This window comes from Panthera onca, chromosome B1 (assembly GCF_046562875.1).
Source record: "Panthera onca isolate mPanOnc1 chromosome B1, mPanOnc1 haplotype 2, whole genome shotgun sequence".
Taxonomy (NCBI): domain Eukaryota; kingdom Metazoa; phylum Chordata; class Mammalia; order Carnivora; family Felidae; genus Panthera; species Panthera onca.
The window spans coordinates 16,469,389-16,493,821 of NC_138342.1; the positions used below are offsets into that span (position 1 = coordinate 16,469,389).

General features: G+C 39.0%; 1 protein-coding gene across 3 annotated transcripts in view; it reads right to left on the bottom strand.

The window, feature by feature from the left end:
• Positions 1-24,433, bottom strand: part of KCNIP4 (potassium voltage-gated channel interacting protein 4) — a 1,157,282-nt gene that overhangs the window by 115,122 nt on the left and 1,017,727 nt on the right. The window contains exon 2 of one of the 3 annotated variants that reach the window (XM_081795498.1): positions 18,129-18,230. The exons of the other annotated variants lie outside the window; for them this stretch is intronic. Coding sequence (XP_081651624.1) covers positions 18,129-18,230 — 102 coding nt within the window. The remainder of the gene's footprint in view (positions 1-18,128; positions 18,231-24,433) is intronic. 3 annotated transcript variants of the gene reach the window in all.

A 24,433-nucleotide genomic window follows, 5' to 3' on the forward strand; every position in this document is an offset into this window, starting at 1 on the left:
ATAAAAATCATGACTCTACAGAGAGCTTTTGCTCTAAGTCTGACTGTGTATCATCTCATTTAAATACTGATGAAAATGCTGTGGGAGACCTATTCTCGCCCTTATTTTACAAGGAATAAACTGGGACTTACAGAGCTTAAGTAACTTACTCAGGGTCACATAGCTAGTAAGGGACAGAGCTGGGATTTGATCCCTGGTTTTAGAGATGGCAACAGTTACATATTTTGGTCTAAAATCCTAGCAGAAAAATGTTTCAGGCTGCCAGTGAACCCCCCATACCTCAGGGGAAACATGTCTGAGCGCCTTCGAGAGATCACCATGGTGGCTGTTGAAACTGTACTGATTTAGAAACAAAGAGAATAGGTGTGGAAGGGATGCTGTCTCAGAGGTGGAAAAACACCGAAAAGTCTGTTTGCTTTGACACATTTGGCTGCCCAGAAATGGAGGTTCAAGAAGGCTGGGTGGTTTGTCCGAGATTAAAACCAGAACTAGGTGGGACCCTAGCCACCTGAATCATGTTCAGGCCTCTGCCAAGATTTAAGTAGGCAGGCATCTTGCTGAGTTGCTAATTCTGTGCTGCTTTTGCATCCCGAGACAAGCTGAATACAAACAGCATTTTAATTCATGAATCTTCTAACAGATTTAATTTTAATCAGACAACTAATTCCCAAACCCAGACATCCTTGAGCTTCCCAGCTGTCTCTTTTTGTTATTTGTTTCCTAGATTTAACTCTCTCAGGGCCAAGGTTGTCCTACGTCTGAGTAAATAGTCCCCTCAGGTCGTGACTCAGGTGGGCTGGAAATTGGAATTTACAGAATGAGTTTTAAAAATAGGCGTCTTTCTCCTCCTTCTCACAACTTCTCTTACAGTACAGTAGAAGATTATTACTGCCCGACCTACACTTATGCAAACCTGACTCTACCCGAGATCAAACCATACCCTCCAGAACATAACTACAGAACATCTTGCTTTACAAACAAATATGAGTGTGAGGTCTGCCTCCCTACAACAGGTTTTTGGAAACAAAGGCTGTAATGCTGACATAAAACCATTTTATGAACAATGTCACTCCATTCGGAAAGTTGGTTTAGATCCCAGGCTGGGCACACAGAGAGGAGACTTGCTTCGTCATAGCATGGACACTGGGAGGCTACTGCCTCCTTCTACCTAGGTCCTGCCAGACCACTGGCTACAGGAGTCTGACAGTATCTAGTTAGGCACACTAAAGATGCTCAATTAAAAAAAAAAAAAGAAAAAAAAAGGGAAATCAATGAATAAGCCTCCCAAACATAGTAGATGTATCTATAGGAGGTCCATTTCTTAATACAACATGACCCTTCTTTACATAATGTATCCATTTTTCATTATAAAATGAATCATAAATACCATGACTTTTAAATTCTATTTGAGGGGCTCCTGGGTGGCTCAGTCGGTTAAGCATCTGACTTCGGCTCAGGTCACGATCTCACGGTTCATGGGTTCTGACCCCTTGTGGGGCTCTGTGCTGACAGCTCAGAGCCTGGAGCCTGCTTCTTATTCTGTCTCCCTCTCTCTCTCTCTCTGCCCCTCCCTGACTCCCACTCTGTCTCTTGCTCAAAAATAAATAAACATTAAAAAAAATTATTTTAATTCTATTTGAGCTGAAATTGATTTGGCTAGCCAAAGATTCAGCTGGCTTGACTTATATTGCTTTATCTCATGTATAAAAGTAAACTTTGAGTCTTTATTCCCAATGTTTACCCTTTATTAAATTGGTTTAATTGTGACTTAATCAGCGTGGCAATAAAATCATGATGAGGGTGATCACCTCCTAATGATAATGTTACAAATGATTTACAGAAGCTTGGTTCGGCGGCAGTTATTGGAGGTGGGGGTGATTTTTACTCCAGGTTTTAGATTTATGCTAAATAGTGCTTAAAGATTCTTGACTATTACATATTGGAAACTATTTGTGAGACCTGCTAGAATAAGGAGAAGATGTTAGCTATTGTTTCGTTAATGTTCACATGTGACCCAGCAGGACAGAGATAAAGCTGTCCATGTGAAGATTTCAAAAGCTATTGCACATGGCACCGATGGAATTTCTTTCCTCTCTTTCTTCCTATTTTGAAACTTTGAACAGGCATTGATAGGATGCCATATACACCAGCGCTCCATTCCTTAGCTCCAACCTTCACAGTATCAGAGGGGCCAGCGTTGTACTCAGTTGAGGAAACTGGTTTTCAGGATTAAGGAATTTGCTGAAGTCCGCAGAGCTGATAAGTGGGGGAGGTGAGATCTGACACAAACCTGTCTTCCTATTTTCTGTTCAATCATTTGACTTCCCCGGCTGGGGAGTTCAAACCTGGGACAAGTGCTGTAAGCAACTGTTTAAACCTTGCCAACATTAAATGCTTTATCTCAAAAAAAGGAAGATCTGGGAGCCTCCTGACTCTTGCTGCGTCCATGACCACACACCTATCCACCCACCCAGAGCTATTTTCAGTTGCACATGCAGAGTACATGAGCAATTAACTCCAAGCTAATGGAGCACAGACCAGGAGTAGAAAGCAATCAATCCACCCAAAACACTGTGGGAGGCCTAGCACATCCCAGACCACCCTGAACAACTAGAATCCCCCCAATTTTTGTTAGTCAGACATGTGTTTATTCAGTTCTGGCCCTGAAAAGCTGTTGGGACCAAGAAAGCCCTTTATAATTAGTACTTTATACTATTCAACATTTACATAAATATATATCAGATAGGAAAGGAAAAGTATTTTCAAAATGGCCAATTAGTTTGAATGTCTTCTGTTAGAGGTAGTTGTGGGCAATGACACTGAAATCTCCGTTCCAGGAGAGCTTGAATCACTCTCCAATTTCATGACCGAATTCAAGCACTTATAAAATATAACTACTCAGAGGTAAATGGCTGGAGATATTTTTCACAGAACTTATGAATGGATTGTCTCTACCTTATTTAGAAACATAAATAATAACTCTTCACACAAGCTTAGATTTTAAAATAGAATCACCTAATTGGAACGCTTGTTATTACTGTTAACCATATTATTACTGCAGCAAGCCATGCGTGACTCCTTATGATGGGAGCTCTGATTTCCTAGATGGTGGGTCTTACTTGCTCTTTGGTAAATGAGCAATGTAAAAATTATATTGCAAGTCATTATACACAGAGAGAAAATCTACAGTAGAAATGCTGGGGTTTGGGAAGAAGGAAACAAGGGATGTGATTGAACTTACACATAAAGATAGACCCAACAGATTGATATTCTAGCCAGGAAAGTCAACAGCTGAGAGGAAATACGATCAAAGAGAAAATTTAAAAAACAGTGAAACAGGGAGAGAGATGAAGAAAGCCCATGATAGCTCACCAAATTAAAAATGGCCTGACAAAAAATTTTCTCTTCAAGTTTCACAGACTTTCTTTTAGTTTCTTTTAGTTTCTTTAGTTTGTCTCTAAAATCAAATAACAATAACACAGCATTTTTTATAGTGTTTGCTCTGTGTAAGCACTTTACTTATATTAACTCCTAAAATCCCCATCAGCACACTATGGACACTAAATTCTGTTCGACAGATGAAGACACTGGCACAGAGAGATGAAGTAACTTGCCCAAGGTTACACGGCCAGAGCATGAACTCTGGATAGTCCGGTGCAAGGATTCACATAAGTAACTATTGTGTTGTTCCACCGGCCAAAGAAAAGGAAGGAGAATGATCCTTCACTTATCTGGAAATCACACACCCAACCTAGAATCAGAAAATTAGTAGCAAAGGGGCTCTAGGCACAGAAAATAGAGTTACCTTAGAATTGAAGTTCTTTTTTTTTTTTTTTTTTTTTTTGTTTATTTATTTTGAGAGAGAGAGAGAGCATGAGCTGGGAGGGGCAGAGAGAGAGAGGGAGAAAGTCCCAAGCAGGTTCCACACTGACAGTGCAGGATCTCAGGAACTGTGAGATCATGACCTGAGGCAAGATATGACCTGAGCCGAAATCAAGAGTCTGACACTCAACTGACTGAGCCACCTAGCCACCCTCACATTGAACAGCTTTTGAATCTGGCCCCTTGACTTTGTAAATTTATATTCAAATATAGAGTGTTAGCACTACTGGTTGTATGTCAAAGGCCTTTGGGCACATTGGCAGCAGATCTGGGCCTAGATCCCGCTCTCCTTGACTCCTCGTACAGCAATTTGCCACATGCCTGTCACAAGTCCTATCTCATTAAGGATGTCCCCATGCTTATTATAGCCACAATTTGAATACGCTTCTAACTCCACATTGGAAGCAGCTGGGGATAGGATGGGGGAGTGCAAACTAAAAGAAGCCCAGAGTCACAATAATAATACCTAACATTTGACAGCTGGTACTTTGTAGTGAACAAAATTATTTTCAGTTTCATTATTATTGCTAAACCTCACGGTTACCCTATGCACAAATATTGTCACCCTGCTTTTATGGATGAGGGAAATCAGTGTTGGAAGAAACGTTGCAACTTACAAAGGACATAGAAGTTGGAAGCTATGAGGACTTAAACCCAAGTTTAATGACTCTAAAGTCTAGAAGTGACAGCTGATTGGCTGAGAACACAGGAGGAAACATAAAGTTGGAAAGGCACATATTATAGTAAGTAATAATAACTTATAGTATGGTAAGTTGGAAAGGCACGTATTATAGTAAGTAAGTAAGACCAAATTTTGATCTTGGTCATTAGGAAAAGGCTTTATTCTCTTTACTTTTTTTCAGAAGGTAATATACAGGTGATACATTTTTAAAACATTAATTTAAAACCCATTGTAGAAGAATAAACATATGGAAATTTTATGTATTCATTTGTTTATTTAGGTATAATTGATATATAACATTATACTAGTTTTAGCTATAGAACATAATGACTCAACATTTGCATATTTTGCAAAATGATCACCACAATAAGTCTAGTTAACATTCATTATCAGGTATGAACTAGACAGATAGAAATTTTATTTACGTAAAATATAATGTTCAATTCATAAGATGTTACTGGGTTTTGTGTTGCTTTAGTACGTAGAGAATAAACAGCTGGAGTCTATTACCTAGGGAGTTAAAAAGAGTTTGGGTAAGGTTAGTAATAATAAATTCTTGCTGCATATCTTGCGGCATATCGGGGGGATGTTTTGGGGCTAGTATCAGGGATGCCAGTAACTCTGCCACAAAGCATTTATCTGTCATGGTCCTATTTAAAACAGAGCATTAGGAAAACTGAGCAGTGATCTAGGTTATGCTATGTTCCTTCTAGGTTTAAGCTAGTTCTTGGTTTAGAGAAAGGCCAATTGCTTAGTCCACATGTCATCTGGGCATTTATGTGTGACTAGGATAAGTTAGCAAGACTCTCTGTGCCTTACATCTGCCATACGTTCAATGGTATAAAGGTGAGCATAAAATCTAACCTGATAGTATAGTGTAGGGGGACCTTGGGCATTAAATGAGCTCGTACATGTGACTTGCACATAGTAAGCAATCATAGTATTGTTCTTGTTTGTAGAACTACGAGTGTTAATGACAGAAACATCTGTTGCCACCCTTACAATAAAAAGAAAGGTGCCTGGGAGCACTCGTTCTAGCAAATTATTTAGTTGCTCCAATTTCTCTCTCCTGAGTCTATTTATCAGTTCTGATCCTGGATGATGTGTTTGACCTCCCCAAACCTCAATTTTAAAATCGATAAACTGGGAATAATATTCATATAAATTTCATGAAGTTGTTTTGAGAGACTGTTTGAATTACATACAGTGATCAATAAAGGGAAGCAATTATGATTATTAATAATTATTGCACACTTACTAGTGAAGCATTGTTCTAGAATCTTCAGGAGTTAGGAGTCTGTTATTATACTTCTTGAGTTTGAATCCCTTTGCTGACTTTCGTTAGCTCTGTAACCTTGGGGAAAGTGCCTTAGCCTCTCTATGCCTCAGTTTCTTCATCCATAAAGGAGGACAATAATAGGACTCACTGCAAAGGACTGTCAAGAGATTGAAATGAAATAATGTGTAGAAAGCATTTAAAATAGACCTTTTAGGGGTGCCTGGTTGGCTCAGTCGGTTAAGCATCCGACTTCGGCTCAGGAGTTCGAGCCCTGCATCGGGCTCTGTGCTGACAGCTCAGAGCTGGGAGCTTGCTTCGGATGCTGTGCCTCCCTCTGTCTCTGCCCCTCCCCTGCTTACACTCTGTCTCCCTCAAAAATAAATAAGCATTTAAAAATTTTTTAAAAAATAAATAAAATAGACTTTTTATACTCTTTCAGTTTGGTCTTAACAAAGGAATAAGGACCAGTTTCTGGAATGGAATTTGAGACAATAATTTCTCTTTACTGCCTGTCATTTTTCCCCACACACCTTATGACATCATCTCTTGGACAATTTGCTATTCTCTGAACGAAGCCTGCATTGTCAACTTTAATCCTCTAGCTTACACCATCTCTTTCTACATGGATCTGCCTTTCTTTCTCCTCTTCTCCCTCTATTCTCTTTAAGGATCATCTCAACGTGGATGAGGCTTTCGAGAGCAAAGGCATTCTCAGACTCCCACGCAGCATGCATGGTTGTCTATTTTCAGCTCTGAGTGCTTCAGATCATTGACCTGCTTGGATATCTGTCATTTCTTCCGTGATGTGACCATCTGGAGACAAGAGATCTATCCCGGTTATGTTGTTACCGGTTAATGTCTAGCATAGTTGTGGATATTAGAGACAATTTGTCCGTTCTTTCATTCATTTAATTATTTATTGAGTGCCTATTATGAGCCAGGTGCACTGTTCAAGGCACTATGGACACTAGAATGACCACCACCACCACCACCACCAACAAAATCCTTGCTCATGTAGACCTTCCTTCTAATGGAAGAGTCACTAATTGGACATCCAAGTGGAGTTGTCAGCTGACTGGATGGATATATGGGTCCGAAGTTGAGAATCATGGTCAGGGCTAAAGATGTAAATGTCAGAGTCATCACCATATAAATCATACACAAGACCCTAAAACTCAGTGATATCACTAAGGGAGTAAAGGCCAAAAACAACAACAAAATAATTCTATCTCCTACTGAATGAAAAATAACTAAAGATTAAATATAATAATACATACAAAGGATTTGCATAGCATAAGGTGCATCATAGGAGTCTACATGCATGCTTTCTGTTATTATGATGATGATTTTGCCACTCATCCTTCTAACATCTGTTCACCTAAAGTGTTCATTAATTTTTCACTGTCACTGAGATAAATTAAATGTGATTTTATTACTTCCAGGAACACTCACTGGAGAATGTCTACCGTCGAGCAGATTCAGAGAACACTACAATGTACCATGGAATTGTTTTTTCTACCCAAAGGCTCAAACTCTTTGCTGAAAGGTGAATAAGTTCCTCTGCCTACTTAGCCCCAGAACTTGTCTTATTGTTCTTTTTTTTTTTTTTTTTTTCTGGAAGCATGGAAGCGAAGACGGACCAATGCTCGTGTAAAGTACTTCTGCCTCTCACACTTGCTGCTCTATATCCACTGGCAGAAGGCAATTCGAAAGTAAGAAAGTTAAACTTTAACCTGCAATCTAAGCAGCTAACATAGCAATGCTTTGTATTTTATAGACCTGGTGGAGTGTAAAATTGAGTCTGAAGTGTTAGGCTCCCATTTCACTTTTTAAACGAAACAGGCAGAAACTGGCATTGACTGGATTCATGTTCAGCCCAAATGTTACTTCTTAGATCAACGCTAATGGAAAATAGGTATTTATGACTCCTATTAGAAAGTGCATGAGTGACCAATCCTAAAATTATTAATAAAAGAAAAAATAGAGAAGGCTTTTGGTTATCTAAGCTTCTATGTAACTTCTTATAAATAGTTATAACTCTACCCCTTTGGCCCACATTAACAGTAAGAAAATAGTAGAAAAATCCAGTGGGAAGCAACAGACTTAATCATATAAGTAACCTGGGAAGAAAAGATACACCAGTTAAAAATAAAGCTTGTTTCAAGAACGGTTTTTGTTCTTCAGCCACTTCAAGCCAATTTGTAGAAAATAAAATCATCATCTTAACCCATTTTTGTGACCTTCTCTGTTCCTCATCTTGCTTAATGCCCCCAATTATCCTTTTGGTAGAATCACTTTGCCCCTTTCCTGTCTTACCTCAGTGGTACCAACTGTTTCCCAGTGTGTGTCCCACATCTATCCTCTCCCTTCCACTACTAATTTTAGTAACTTTTCTTTGAGTATAGTAGACACATTGGGTCACATTACTTTCAGGTGTACAACACAGTGATTTGACAAGTTTATACATGATGCTCTGCTCCCCACAAGTGTAGCTACCATCTGTCACCATACATCGCCATTAAAACACCATTGACTATATTCCCTATGCTGTGCCTTTTATTCCTGTGACTTATTCATTCCATAATTTCATAAGTGGAAGCCTGTGTCTCCCACCCCCCTTAACCTATTTTGCTCATCCTCTCCCCCTTCACTCTGGCAACCATCAGTTTGTTCTCCAAATTCACAAGTCTGATTCTGTTTGTTTGTTTGTTTGCTTGCTTAAAGTGTTTATTTAAATTCTGGTTAACATAAGTGTAATATTAGTTCCTGTTCCTGGAAGTATTGCTTTTCAAATAGGGCTCCATAAATGTATGCCACGTTGACAGGAAATCCAGTAAACCAGCTGTGCTGGGACTCCTGTCTCTGTCTTTCTTATACGAAGAGTCATTCATGGTTTAATGAAGATTCTTGGTAAATATATGATTGACCAGGAAAAAGAATGCTCATCTTTCTATTTGTTACTAAATACCTTATGTGACTTTGGATAAGCCACTTTATCTCTCCATTTTTTTAGTTTGCAAAATGGAGAGTATAACCTTGTGATCTGTCATTCTCCCAGGAGTTTTATGAAGATGAAATGATATAATCAGGATACAGAATTTTAGAAACTATTAAAGACCATAAAAAAGACAGGGGCAGGGGTTCCTGGGTGGCTCTGTCGGTTAAGTGTCCAACTTCTGCTCGGCTCAAGTCATGATCTCACAGCTCATGGGTTCGAGCCCCATGTTGGTCTGTGTGCTGACAGCTCAGAGCCTGGAGCCTACTTCAGATTCTCTCTCTCTCTCTCTCTCTCTCTCTCTCTCTCCACCTCTCCCCCACTCACACTCTGTCTCTCTCTCCTTCTTAAAAATAAGTAAATATTAAAAAATAAAGAAAAAAGGGACAAATATTCAGATTAGTAAAACATAGTTTACAGCAAGTAAATGATAGTGCCAACTGGTATGAAATCTGGGTTACGTGGAATTTCTAAGTTTTCCCACTTCCTGCTTCTCATTGGTGGTGAAATGTCACGAAAGGAGGAAATTTTATGCTACCTTTGAAGCATCCACCATTTGTCACAGCCAGGAATAAAAGGTGCCATCTCATTGGCTCCTGCAATGCTAGACCTGGAAGGAGACTTGAGGCACAGTCTGTGCTTCTCCTTTGTAGATGGTGAGACTAAGGTCCAGAGAGCGGAAAGAACTCATTCAAGGGGCTACCACCATTTCTCTGGACAATCTGGGGTGCACAAGGCACAAGGCTGTGGGGTGCACATAACTAGAGAACTGGTAAAGTACAGACTCTGGAGCTCAACTTCTGGGTCAACCTTTTCCCCCACCCCCACACCACTTACTGATAATGTGATTCTCAGCCTTCATTTTCCTACTTTGTAAAATGGGACTAATAAAGGGAGTCTGTCTTATAGGACTATTTTAAGTTACAATGAGTTAAACAGTGCAAAGCGCTTAGAACTGTACCAACCACATAGTAAGTACTAGATGCTTGTTAAATAAATAAAAATAACATCTGAGTATTTGAACATAACATTTTTAAGGCTCATATATAAAACAAAATTAAAGGACCTTGCTTTCTCCTTGCAACTTAAGTTTACAAAACTTCACGAGTTATACTTTTGTTCCTCCAAAAATTTTCCCGGCTATATGTCCAGTCAGAGTTTTTACTTAAAGTCACTAAAGAATTAACATGAGGTTAATTAATCGTGAGGAAGTTACACATTAAAAAAAAATTCCTGGAGGTTACTGTTGTATTTTTAATTGGCAGCATGTTAGCAGTTTAAGTCACTTTTTGAAAACAAATTCTCCAACAGCCAAGTGTTGATGCTTTTTCTGCCAAGAGAGACATCTAAAACTTTCCATGATCATCAATATGCCACCAGGCAAAACAAAACACACTGAAATGTTGTGCTGTCTTTGATACCAAAATCTGAAGTAAAAGTTAGGAAATTATGTTTTGCAATTATGCAAGGTAATATGATGATTATGGCTTCTGGGTTATGAGTAGTCTAGCCCCAAAATTATTTTGTTGCATCCACTCTCCTGTGTTCAGACCAACAACAAAAGCCACTGGAATGAAGCTTTCATTTAGTGAATCAGTCATTTTGATTGAATGGGGGAGCCCAGATTTACCGGGAAGATATTATGAAATGCACTTAAATAAAAACATATATATAAATATAAATACATAAAATCGAGTGCTTAATATTTTATCTTTGCATTGGTTCCTGATTATTGTCTAGTAAGTAATCTTTTGGTTACCATAATGTCCTTTGAATAAATAGGGAAAATGATTACTTTACAAAAACAAAACTGGGGCACAGAGAGACAAAGAAAATTACCCAGAGTTATCTGATAAGGAGATACAGAGATATAGTCAAAGACTTGACAGCATTTTTTTTTTTTTTTTAAGAAAAAAGTATTTGTGCTTACCCAGAGTATAGGAGCTAGGGATTTCTTGATAGTAAGCTGTTCATGAAATAGCTAGTTGAAGTCCTTAAACCTAAAATTGTCTACTGAATACCAGCAGATTTTATCAGCCAGTTGTCAGCCTATCATGGAATTGGGAACAAAACTTCTGAGAAGAACAGCATGACTGAGAATTGATACTGGTCCTGTAGATCACCAATCCATGGCTTCCAAGATACATAGAGTCTGGAAAATCTCCATTTGGCCTCTGGAGCCACTCTCTATCCTTCTACATGCTGTCCTAGGTCTGGGAGACTGGCCTTTATGGATATTATCTCAACTTCTCACCCTCTGGCCAAAGGAAAGCACAAACAGGAGATCAGAGAGGAGGAATCCCTCTGGGATCCCTCCTTGGTGGAGATTGGGCTATAGTGGCTGCTTTCCTCTTCCAAGGGCCAGAATCCCTATTGTGAAACCCTCTCTGCTTGTTAAGCTGTAGCTATGGCTTTCTTCCTCTCTGGTAACAGTACAGAAATGATGACTTCACTCCTACTAGACTTGGGTGTTTCACCAGCCTCGTTGGGTCAATTCCTGCCCGTAACTTTGCAAATAATCTCTTCATTAAATTCCCTTTGATGGCCCTATTAAAGTGTGCCTTATGTTTCCTGCCTGGACTCTGATTGATACTAAATCACAGAATTTCAGTGTTGGAAAGTACTGGACCTGAGTCAAGTCTCTCCTCTTAGATTTCTTTAATAGCTCTGTTATTTTGAGAAAATTCTTCTTTTATATAGACCTCAGTTTTCTCATATATAAAATAGGCTATACTCCTTGTAATAGGCTATTGTTGCTGTTGCTATTGTTATAATAAATACTTAAAACATGTAAAATAAGATGAACTTTTGCTTAGACAGAAATTCCCCTTCACTCTCTCCTTGAATTTTTTCCGGAAGAGTTCTTCTATTGCTATGACAGTCCTATATCTTGCAGCCATTCAATAAGTGCATCTGTATCATGGGACTAAGAGGATTTGGGGTGTGCGTTTATTCCAACTTCTTAGTTATAGATTCTTCACAAGTCATTAAAACCTTTTCAGGACACAGCGGTCTCCATTGTGAAACGGGGATGTACGACCTACGTTTCTGGGTGTAGAGGGCCAGACCTAATACTTTCCCACCATTCCTTCCTATTTGAAGATTTGTAATTCAAAATAGGAAACCGAGCTATAATTACACACCTAAAGAGGCTTCCACAATCAGTATCAGGGGTAGCTGGTGAATCTCAGCTTGATAAAGTGATGAAGACAGCAGGCTCTGGAGTCAGAATCCCAACTCTGTTGATTGGAAAAATTATCTAACTTCTCTGTGCCTCAGTTTTCTCAGCCATTAGAGGAAAATAGTGCATCAGAGTAAAACAGTACATCTGCCTCAGAAGGCGATTGGGACTGTCAACTGAGTTAATACTTGTTGTATATTCATACTGGTGATGTTTCATGTACTAAGTACTTTGCATGAATTATCTCGTTTCATCCCATAACAACCCATTTCTCTGATGATCACAATGGTCTTTCTTGTACCACAAATGAGTTATGCTCCTTTCGTCCTTAGAGCCTTTGCTTTTGCTCTAGTCTCTTCCTTGGAACTTTCTCTCCAGACCCTTATGCTACTGGCCTCCTCTTGTTTTTGGGTCTCAAAAGTAACCCCATCAAAGAAGCTTTCCTTGACTCAAAGTAGCTCTTCTACCAACATTCAGTTTCCATCATTTTGCCACAGGTTTACTTTATAATACACATCACCATCTAAGATTATCTTTGTTTTCATGTTTATCATCTTTCTTCCCATATACTCTCCATGAAGGCAGTGAATTAATGTGTCTTAATCCTCCAATATAAAGCCAGTCCCTAGAATTGTGTGGGCAAAACATGGTCTCTCAAAATAATAATAATAACAATGTGAAACAAATGACCAAGTAAGGAAACTAAGGGGCCAAATAATTTAATTAAATAACTCCGGCCATTTTTGTTAGTAGAAGGCACAACAGGAATTCAAATATATGCCACAAGGACATTAAAGCCCACCCTGCCTCCATCTGCCTCTTTCAGTAGTTCTTGGAAGGCATAACGAGGGTCTGAGCAAGAGCCCTAGCACAAAATAGAAGTCCACTTAAAAGATATTTCAAAGAGAAAATTGGCCAGACTCTAGTGGCTAGTAAGATGGTGGGTGGGGAGCATAAGGTGAAAGAAAGCTGATTTTAATTTCAGCAAGTGGACAGCTTCCAATGAATGATACAAGAAAGTCGGGGAGGGGGATTGGGTGCAGGTGACCAGGCCACCAATAGCTGGCTAGGGCTCTTTTCTGCATCTAGAGATGGGTGCTCAAAGAGCAGTGGACAGTTTGGCTTGAAATTGGGCAGAGGGCCAAAACTTGAAAGCGAATCCTTAATGCACAGCCCAGGTGTCCCCAGCCTCAGTTCCTGTCCTGATTCGATCTGCCACCTCCTTCTCAGAGGCACGTTTGTTGTTCCCCAACCTCTTTCCAAGGCACTTAGAATTTGATATCTGCCTGACAAGCATCAAAGTCAAGATGTGTGCTTTCACACAAAAAGGTCGGGGCTTATTATTTTTGCCTTTTGTTAAAGATGAGTAATATGTTTGATTTTCAAAAATTTAATAATGTCTATAATAACGTTTCATGTAGAAACTCTGTGTCATGTGCTACTTCTTTTAATGCTTTCATTTGAAGGGCAAACAGCAGAACAAATATTTCAAGTCTGCATTTAAAAAAATGACTATAGTTTCCAAATATCGATGATATTATATCCATGTAACAAAAAAAAACCCTCAACAAATAATACGCATAATGTGTCTAAATATTTAAAAGGCTAACGCAAAAAACAATTTACTAATATACATGAGGAAGCTCGCATTCACATAATTTAATGCTTTTCTCCAATAATTCCAAAATCCAGGAGAAAAATAATCTAAAAGACATACACGGATGTATACACAGAGATGTTTATCTCAGTGCTATTTATATTATGGGATAAAAAGGGAAAAGGGAAAAAAATCTAAATATTCAGAAGCCAGGGAATGTGGTCAAAGATAGTATATAGTCACTTTTCAATGTGATAATGTGCTGCCATTAAGAATGACAATATAGTTTTAATAACAAGGTTAATATTTTGAAAGTATGCAATGTAAGAGAAGGATAAAATTTGGTATAGACGATATCATTAATGCACACACATCAATGGAAAAAGATATTATTTATTATTTGCAGTTACTTCAAGGCAGAGGGGTATACTAGGATTAGGAATGTGTTTTGTGTGTGTGTGTGTGTATGTGTGTGATTTCTTATCTTTTTTTATACTTTATAAATCTACTGCCATGAACAGGAGTGACTTTTGTGAATCAACCACTCACCCTCCCAGTTCTGAAGGAGAAGGGGGAAGAGGAGGAAGGTCATCCTGTGGAGGAAGGAGCAGGTGCTACAGATTACTCTCCAGCATTGGACTGGAACCAACATGGTTGAAAGTTAAAAAGGAGGCTGATTTGGGCACAGCGTGAGGAAGAATGCTCTTCAAAGTTGGCAACCACCAAATGGGTGTCTCCTTGAAGAAGCAGCGTGGCTCCCCGATGATGACAGAGGAGTCTGTCTGGAAACCAGATGTGAGATGATGCTACAAGTCTTCCTAGACTTGCTCCAAACTCTCAGGGTCTTTATTTTATTTTTTTTTTAAATTTTTTTTAATGTTTATTTATTTTTGAGACAGAGCATGAATGGGGGAGGGTCACAGAGAGGGAGACACAGAGTCAGAAGCAGGCTCCAGGCTCCAAGCTGTCAGCACAGAGCCCGACGTGGGGCTTGAACTCAAGGACCATGAGATCATGACCTGAGCCGAAGTCAGATGCTTAACTGACTGAGCCACCCAGGTGCCCCTCAGGTTCTTTAAATAGAGATCCAATTGCTCCATAACGCAGCAGGAGTTTAGGGCCCTTTCTGTAGGAAATTTTTTTCTTTTGTTATTTGCATAATATTGATAAATGCTCACTTTCCTGACCTGAGGAATGAAGACGCTTTCTTACCTGCCTTTGTGGAAAATAAAATGGAATTTTGAACGACAATTGGCCCTTTGTTAACTACCTTTCAGCCCGTTTAGCTTTGAAGATGCATGGGATCTGATGGCGAATATTCATTCCCTCAGCCACAGTGCAGCTCATTCAAGCCTAGAACTAGCATTGTCAAACCTCATCATAGGGTTCTCTGTGGTCTGGCATGCAGACATTTGGTGCCCATGCTTTTCATCCTGGTGGCCTAAGGGTCCTCTGGCACTCCGGGCACCTGGCTCTCACCATCTGCCTTGTGTTTTCATATCATCTTTTCAGTCTGTGCCCAGCTGCTTAGGGTCCGATGATGGATAGGGATCCATGAATACCACCCTTTTGATATAGCAATGCGATTAATGTGATCTCCTTTCCAAATAATCTACTTCCACATGTTGAAGCTTTCTTGTGACAGGTGGCTAGTGAGGAGAGGGTGGCTAGTGGGAAAGGGAGATATGTCTGCAGAATTTTGGGTCTCAATCCAAGTCTAGCACGGGTTCAATATCAGCCAGTTTTATGAAATCCCTTTTATTTTATTTTTTATTTTTTTAATCTTTATATATTTTTGATGGAGAGAGAGAGAGATAGAGCATGAGCAGGGGAGGGGCAGAGGGAGAGGAAGACAGAATCCTAGCAGGCTCCAGGCTCTAAGCTGTCAGCACAGAGCCTGACATGGGGCTCAAACTCAAACCATGAGATCATGACCTGAGCTGAAGTGGGGTGTTCAACCAACTGAGCCACCCAGGCACCCCTGAAATCCCATTTTTTATAAAAATATCAGTTTTTAGAATTATTCTGCTCATTATATGGAGTCTTTTATATTTTTTATTTTTTCCTTTCAGGAAACATCTTGACTTTTCCTTCATGCTTAGTTAAAACGTTCATTGCATTTTCCATGAACGTTTATTTGGGTTATGGCTTTACGAGGGATTGGTGCAGGAAGACCAATTAGGGCATGGCGATTTTGTTCTTCCCAAGTGAGTACTGGAACCCATCCTAAAGTTATATTTTACCTGTCTACTGTGTACAAATGACTACGTTTGCAGTGAATTTCTGGTAAATTGGCAATTTTGATTCCAACTTGATATGAGAAAAGCAATGGTTCTAATAAACATTTGCTGACAAATGGTGGCAATAAAAATGCCTGCAGCTTCAATATTGTGGAGGATTAGGGCTTTGGCATTATTCTGGGATTATGGCCTTCTAGGTTGCTGATGACACGTTATGTTTTTGTTTGTGAGATGGTGTGTGTAATGTGTGCAATGAGGGGAAAAATGATCAAAGCAATGGATCTCAACCATAATTTAAATATACATAATTTAAATGTACATCAGATTGTCACTAATAAAAGTCATTTTGTCCTGCCCTTGTTCTCCACAGAATGTTCTAGTAGGGTAGGGCTATTTTAAAGCTGCTTTATCTCCCAGAACCAGAATAGGAACTGACATATAATACATTTATGTTGAATGAATAAGTGAATTAAATCTTATTATCATGATATATTGTGTTTAACCAATGCCACTGAAATAAGATGGGTTTTTGTTTTGTTTTGTTTTGTTTTTTGTTTTTTGTTTTTTTCATCCTGGGATTTTTGACTGGATGTATTTGGTCGTTTGAGGTGCTTACTATATTTTCTCCATTTGTGTTGTGGAGACTAATGTCATTTTAGGGTGTTCTCATTTTTCACATCACTAAGTCCATTAGTTCCTATAAAATGGTGCATCAGGATATAAAGAGAGCCGGCAAAGATAGGGATAGTAGCCCCACACCTAGAAAAAGTTTTAGTCAGCTTCTTCATATTGTGTTTCCTAGCTGTCAAAGAACACCGCCTTCTCTGTCTCATTCTAACAGTTGTTTGATGTTTGAAAAAAATTGTGCATGAAAGAATGTTGGTAAACAGAATATTTGTAAAGGCTTATTATAAATTATATATGGTAACCTTACAAAATAAATAAAGCATTTACTTTTGGCTAGCTCCTACTTTCTACTCCTTAAGAATGTCACAAAACTGGAGAGAAAGAGAAGACGGAGACAGTGAAGGTTAGTCTTCTGTGTAAACTCGGCTAGGTTAGGCACCCAGTTAGTTAATCAACACTAATCTCAATATTGCTGTCAAGGTGTTTTGCAGACCTGTTTACCATTTGCAATCAATCAGTTGACTCTACATAGAGGAGGTTGCCCTAGATAACGTGGGCAGGCCTCATCCATTGCTGAACAGCCTTGGGCAAAAACTGAGGTTTCCTGGGGAAGAAGAAATTCTGCCTCCAGACTAAAACATCAAATCCTGTCCGAGTTTCCAGGCTGCCAGGCTGCCCTATGCATTTCAGACACGCCAGCCCACATGTGAATCAGTTCTTTAAAGTAAACACTTTTAGGGGCACCTAAAACAGGCATCTGAACCAATTCTTTAAAACTAATGTTTTTAGGGAGCACCTAGATGGCTCATTTGGTTAAGTGTTGACTTCAGCTCAGGTCATGATCTCTTGGTTCGTGAGTTCGAGCCCCGCATCAAGCTCCTTGCTGACAGCTCGGAGCCTGGAGCCTGCTTCGGGTTCTGTGTCTCCCTCTCTCTGCCCCTCCCCCACTTGCACTCTGTCTCTATCTCTCGCTCTCAAAAACAAATAAATACTAAAATTTTTTAATAAACACTTTTATATACATGTTTCTGTGTATATGTATATATGTGCATACATATACGTATATGTGTATACACATATGTATACATGTGTGTGTGCATGCATGGTATATATTGATTCTATTTTTCGACGGAACCCTGACTAACACAGAGAGAGTGGACAAAGGAAATAACTTGTGTCGGTGTCAACGGTTTCCACTGTATAGTAGTTTTTCTAACGTCGTGATGTTTCTGAGGTTTGGCATTATCTAAATTACACACGAAATGCATACACGTGCATCAGGAAATCTATTAGGTAATGCAGGTTGAAGTGCGCTCTGTCAACAAGTCAGGGGATAGGAATCCCAAGAGCCCTCCGAGTCTACTCCCACCCTCTGATCGAACACAGATTTCCAAGTGTTTTGAAGCCCAGGCTCTTGTCACTAACACTGTGCTGTCCCTCTTCCAGCATGTGCGCCTCCTAACTGTGCAAAAGATCCCCTGGGTCTTTAGGTAAACAAGAGTACATCAATACACTTGGTTTTGCATAATATAACATACTGATTTTTTTTTTTTTTTTTTTTAAGAAGCGAGAACTGCAGCGCATGCAGACCTACATGAAGGAAACAAACAGTTTGGAGGGGGAGAAAACAAACAAACAAACTTGCTTTGAACAGCAGGAGACGACGTTTTGGCAGCTGAGCAGGGCAAGAGCTTCATGAGTCGCTCTTTAATGCTGCGCTTGGTGCTGTTCTGGGCGTAGAGGAAACCTAGAACACAGGCGATCGGTGCTGTTAATGCTGTCTGCGGAGAGAAACGGGCATGCCACACGGCTGAGCACAGGAAACTGGGCAGGCAGGGTATGGAGGCAGCCATCTGCTCAGGCAATCACAGGCAGTGGGTTGGGACCCCGGAAGGAAAAAAATCAATCAATCAATCCTTTTTTTTCCCTCCGTTTTTCTTATTTTTTAGGTTTTCTGTTCAAAACTTTCTGTCTCTTGCATTAAAGTGTATGGTGCGTTAGCAAGCGGGAATAGAATCTCGCGAGTATGTCTTTCCAGTAGTAAAGGGAAAATCTCCTGGCTTTTTCTTCTTCTTCTTTTTTTTTTTTTTTTTTTTTTTTTGGCCTTAGATTGGGAAAAGCACTGAAAGAGTTAACTGGATTGAAATTTCTATATTCAAACCAGAGTTAAGGGCCCGCGTGACAATCTTCTGTTCTCATTGCTCCCCATCTTTGATTACAGAGGAGATAGATGCTCTGCATAAATCATTCACACTGCAATCACCTGTTAGTACCTTTGCCTTCCCTGAAAATGAGAAAATAGATGTCCTTGATATGCAGATTCATTAGCATAAGCTGCCATGCCCAGGGATGCAACAATCCTTCACATTTTTCACGTGTGGACATTAATGGACAGAATTACTCAAGCGGAGTAATTGCAAAGGAAACAAGGTGTGTTCTCAAAATGTTAACCCAGGAATAGACGGAGCACTTCCGATGGTTGGGGAGGAATCAAGGAAAATCCACAGCACTTGGATGGTCAGGTTGGTAAATGCTTGAAACTACTCTGGGTGTCAGGAGCCACAGCTGCCCTGCTCAGCATCAGCTTGCCCACTCGGAGTGCCCAGAGCCTGAGTTTGCCTGCCGATGCATACATATTGTCCCCCCTCCAAATTAGTTCAGAAGGTGTTGAACATAAAGCAATAACAAGAGAATCCATTTAAATCTAGGCTAGACCGTCTTCCAATGGAATTGTAGAGCTCTGACCACAAGTCTACTAATTTATTTCCCTTTGGAGATGTGCGACCCCATCATCAGTGGGAACCGGGTAAAAAAAACCTGATAGATCTTTTGTGACGGGGGATGACAGTGAACCAGTAGATACATAAATCAAATCATATCATTTCTCTGCTTAGAAGCCCTCTACAACCTTCACGTTATCCTTAGGAACAAAACACACTTCCTACCGTGGACCCCAGTCCGGCTCTGCCGGCTCTCTCCCTCTTTGGCAAGATTTCCACCACCCTCTTGCACTGGACCATCAACCAATAACCAGGCTGTTCTTGCCTTTGTGGGAACACACAAAACAAATCTCTCCCCTGCCCTTGACACTTATAAGGTGTGAAATGTCTTGTTTTCTTGATATCCCGAGTGCTAATTGATGGCCTGGCATGTAAGTGGACATCAATAAATGTCTGACAAACGAGTGAATAAATTTACTTTCAATACCAAAACAAGACCTGATTTCATTTCCTTGATTAGTATATAAGTAAGCTTTTAAACTTGTAAAATAAATCTGGTTTACATAAAGCAGACCATTTAGGTGGCTTCTTCCTTCTACATTTAAGAGGGACACATTCATCTAAGTGCTGTCTCCTTTGTAAACTTCTCTGGGTCAGTAGGATTTTGCTTGATTTTAGTGTCCCAAGTAGAACATTCTGCTCCTCTTTCTATGTGCCATTTCCAACCCCCCTTGCCATTGTATGTACAGTCCAGTGGCCCTCCACCAATTATCAACTTCACTAGGCCCATCCAGCCTTTAAAACTCAATTCAAACACACTTGCTTCCAGTAAACTTTCTCTGTTGTATCTCCAACCTTCCTGAAGGAAAGGACTTTTCCATCCTCTGTTCTATCTTCTCTGTTGCTCCTATGCTGACACTCTACTATTCTGGGTACCACATCCTATTACAGAGTGAGACCCTATTATGATAAGGAATTAGCAAAGGTTCTACCAGTTATCAGCAGAAGAGAGACTGTAGTTGTACCTCTTACCCAGCTCCTATACTTCAGGTTTGATTTCTTGATGTCCAGCCAAACTCCACTATCATCCCTGAAATTGGCACATGGCAAACACTCAAGAAATATTTACCACTTGCTCGATTTCCTCTTTTTCCCTTAGATTCTGATACCTGCCAAGCTCACTCTATGTGACAGCTGCTGGACCCTCAGCTCTGGGTGTAGGGAGGGATCTACCTGTTTCCTAAACATTCACAACTATTAATGGTCACTCCCCGACTCTACCCCAATTTGCTAATTAATGATGTTCTTCCTTGGAACGTCTTTTGAAATTCTCTTGGAACTACAAGGTAGACAGGTTGCTGTTTCTAATCAGGAGTCAGACGTCCCAGACTTCAGGCCCCTGTTTTACTATTTCAAGTTGAGTGCCCTTGGACAGATAATTAAACTTCTTTGGGTTTCTGTCTTTTCTTTCTGAAACAAAAGGATTTATACTAAAGGATCTTGGTTGTAAGAACACAGTTTAAAGATCCCGTTTTGAAGTATATTTAAATAGAAATGGTGTATAATTTCTAACTTTTTTTGTTTACCCCTGGTAGATGGATAAATCAACTTTTATTTGACTACAGACATTATTCAAATTCTCTAGGGGCTTTACCTTCCAAATAAATAGGAAAATGATTTATCATAAATGTTAAAAATAACATAAAATTTCCCAAAATATGTGGAAAGGCAAACGTTTTAATTTAATTTAATTTAATTTAATTTAATTTAATTTAATTTAATTTAGTTTAATTTAATCTAATTTAATTTTATTTCCAGTGTAGTAAAAATACAGTGTTATATTAATTTCAGGTGTACAATACAGTGATTCAACAATTCCATATGTCACCCAGTGCTCATCACAACATGCACTCCTTAATCTACCTTGTTTTTACAGTGTTTTCTACTCAATGAGAACTTTAGCTTCTGTAAGTCAGGATGCAGACATCATAAAACTTCCCCTATCTCCACCCCCTTCTCTGCTATAGATCATTCTGCTCTTTTTCCCTTAAAGTGTAGTGGTTGAATGTTCAAGCACTGTATTAAAAGAACCTGGATTCAGATCTCAGTACTTTATGGCACTGGGCAAGGTTACTGAATTTCTCTGAATCTCCGTTTCCTCATCAACAGAATGGATTAGTAATAGTATCTATTAGAATCTAATGATATAATATAAAGCAGTGATTGTTCACAATGTACTTTCAATAGATGCTAGATATTAATTTTTTTTTTTTTTTTCAGTTCTTTGGGTCCTCCTGCCACAGGTCCTTTCCAGGTGCTATTACCTCTCACTGAACTTTTGTTTTACCTCCTTGTGGCTTTGATAACTCTTGTCATCTTTGAGATTTCAGGTCGATAATCACTTTCTGAAAAACCCTGCATGATGAATGGAACTAGATTATGAACAGCTCTATTACATGCTCCTAGAGTTTCCTATATTTCTCTTTCATGGCATTATCATGAATATAATTAAAACAATTGATGACTCAATTAGATATTTGACATATGTCTTCCTTACTGCGGTGTAAGATTGAAGATGTCTACTTCCAGCTTTAGAGAGTAAATGTTGCTGAATGTGTTATCCCACTATAAGCATCCATAATACTGGTCAAGCCACATGAGGCAACTGTTCTCAAGTGCTGAAAAACAAGCAATGTAGAACTGCAGTGCAAGAGAGAAAAGAAACCCAAGAGTTGAGTTCCACAAATGCCCTGTCTCTCTCTGCCAAGTGGCTTGTCCTTTCCATAGTTCTGAGAGGTGGAGACCATGCTTACTGAGATGAGATGGCAGACATCAGAATTCTGGACTCCTAAAGGGACTGGAATTTTCAGGAGAGGGTGTAGGAAAAGGGAGATTCTGCTATGTGCGTCAGAAGGGAGGATTTGTGTGAAGATTAAATGTGGGTCATTGTGATGATTAATTTTGTGTTCAACTTGGCTAAGCTAATAGATGCCCAGATAGCTGGTAAAGCATCATTTCTGAGGGTATCTGTGAGGATGTTTCTGGAAGAAATTAGCATTCAAATTGGTAGACTGAGTGAAGAAAATCACCGTTACCAATGATAGTGGTCATCATCCAGTAAGTTGAGGGTTTGGATAGAACAAAAGGCAGAAGAGGGGTGAATTTGTTCTTTGCCTCATTTGGAACATCCATCTTCTCCTGCTCCCAGACATTGGGGCTCCTGGTTCTCAGGCCTTTGGGTTTGGACTGGAACTATACCACCAATTTTCCTGGACCTCCAGCTTGCAGATGGCAGATTGGGGGACTTCTTAGCCTCCATAATTGTGTGAGCCATTCTTTCATAATAAATCTCTTTCTTTGTATCTCTATCTATCTATCTATCTATCTACCTATCTATCTATCTATCTCCAGTGGATTCTGTTTCTCTGGAGAAGCCTGCCTAATATAGTCACTGATCAAGGCCTGAGTGATGCATGTTCAGGATCGGACTCCATAATACTTAGGAGGCAGAAGCTGCTAAAGGGCTGAGAATTGAATGGAAATACCAGAAGTCATGTCATGCTGGGAAATATTGAAATTCTGACTTCATTAAAAAAAAAGAAAAGAAAAGAAAAGAAAAAGAAAAAGTAAAAGAAAAACAAAAGGAAAGGAAGGAATGAAGGAGTAAAGTGCAGTGGTGCATTAAATACCACTGGCATTCACTGGAGAGCTCAGAGACTATGTTCTTGGAGTAAGGATCATTTCCCAGGGTAAAGGCCACACCCCATGACTACATATAAAACCAAAATTAACCTATCCTAAGAAACAGTAGAACGAAAGTTGGTAAGACCAAAAGGAAGTGCTAGTAACTATGGAATACGTTCCAGAAAATATTTGACACACTTGAAAAGAACATAACAAATTCCAAATTCCTTACAATGTATTGTAATAATGTCCGTCATGCTACCAAAAATGAAAAAACATGTAAAGGAGCAGAAAAATGAGACCCATAATCAAGATTTTAAGAAAAACAATCGATAGAAATAGACTCTGGGATGACACAGATGTCAAAATGACATTAGCAAAAAAGATGGTCATAATCAGTAAACAGTTGAAAACATTTGGCAATAACATTAAAACTATAGAAAGGAAATAAATGAAGATTCTAAAAATGAGAAGTAAAATATCAAAAATAGAAACACTTCTTTAGATGGACAACATCAGACAGGGACTACTGAAAAAAGATTTATGAGCTTGAATAAGATAAAAAATAAGATAAAAAGAGAGAAGTTTGAAAAAAGTGTCCCAAATATTCCAAATTTAGTTATAAACATTAATGTACAGATCCAGAAAACATTTTGAACCATGATCTAGATAAATACAGGATGACTCATGCATAGGCATATCACAAACTGGTAAAAAAATTAGAGAAAAAAAAAACTTAAAAAAACCCCCAAGCCTAGAAGAAAAGGACATATTACATACAGAGGTAAAATAATATATGAGAATGGTTTCTCATCAGAAACAATAGAAGCCAGAAAACAATGGAATGAGTGCTGAGGGACTACAAAGACTTTCAACTGAGAATTCTATATTCAGTGAAAATAATCTTTTGAGAAGGACAGTGAAATAAAGACATTTTCAGATACAGTAAAGCTGAGAAAAACCATAGCTACCAGAGCTGCATTACCAGAAGTGCTAAAGGAATTTCTTCAGGCTTAAAGGAAATGACGTGGTATGAACATCTACAGGTAGAAATAAGTAAAGAGCAAAATAAAGGAAAAACTGAAAATATGTGAAAAAATATAAAATAGTATCTTATTTCCTCTTATTTCTTTTGTATAAAACAAAGATAAGTATTGTGGAGTTCATTACATTTGTGGATATAAAATTTCTGACAATAGCAGAAGACATAGGAGAAGGTAAATGGAACTTTTACTGATAGTACATTTTACACTAAGTGGTACAATATTCATGCTAAGTAGTCTGATTAAGTGAAGGAGACATATTACAAACTCTAGATGCTAGGGAAACAAGTAAATAATAGTAAAAGGAGGTACAGTTAAAAAGCCAATTGAGGAATTAAAACGGAATACCAAAAATATTCAGTTAGCCCCAAAGAAGTCGGGGACAGAGGAACAGAAAAGCATAGAGAGAGCATACTAACACAGCGGACTATATTCAACTGTATCATGAAATCAGAAACCAAGTCTGTCTTTACTACTGTATCCTAATTACCTTGCATAATGCT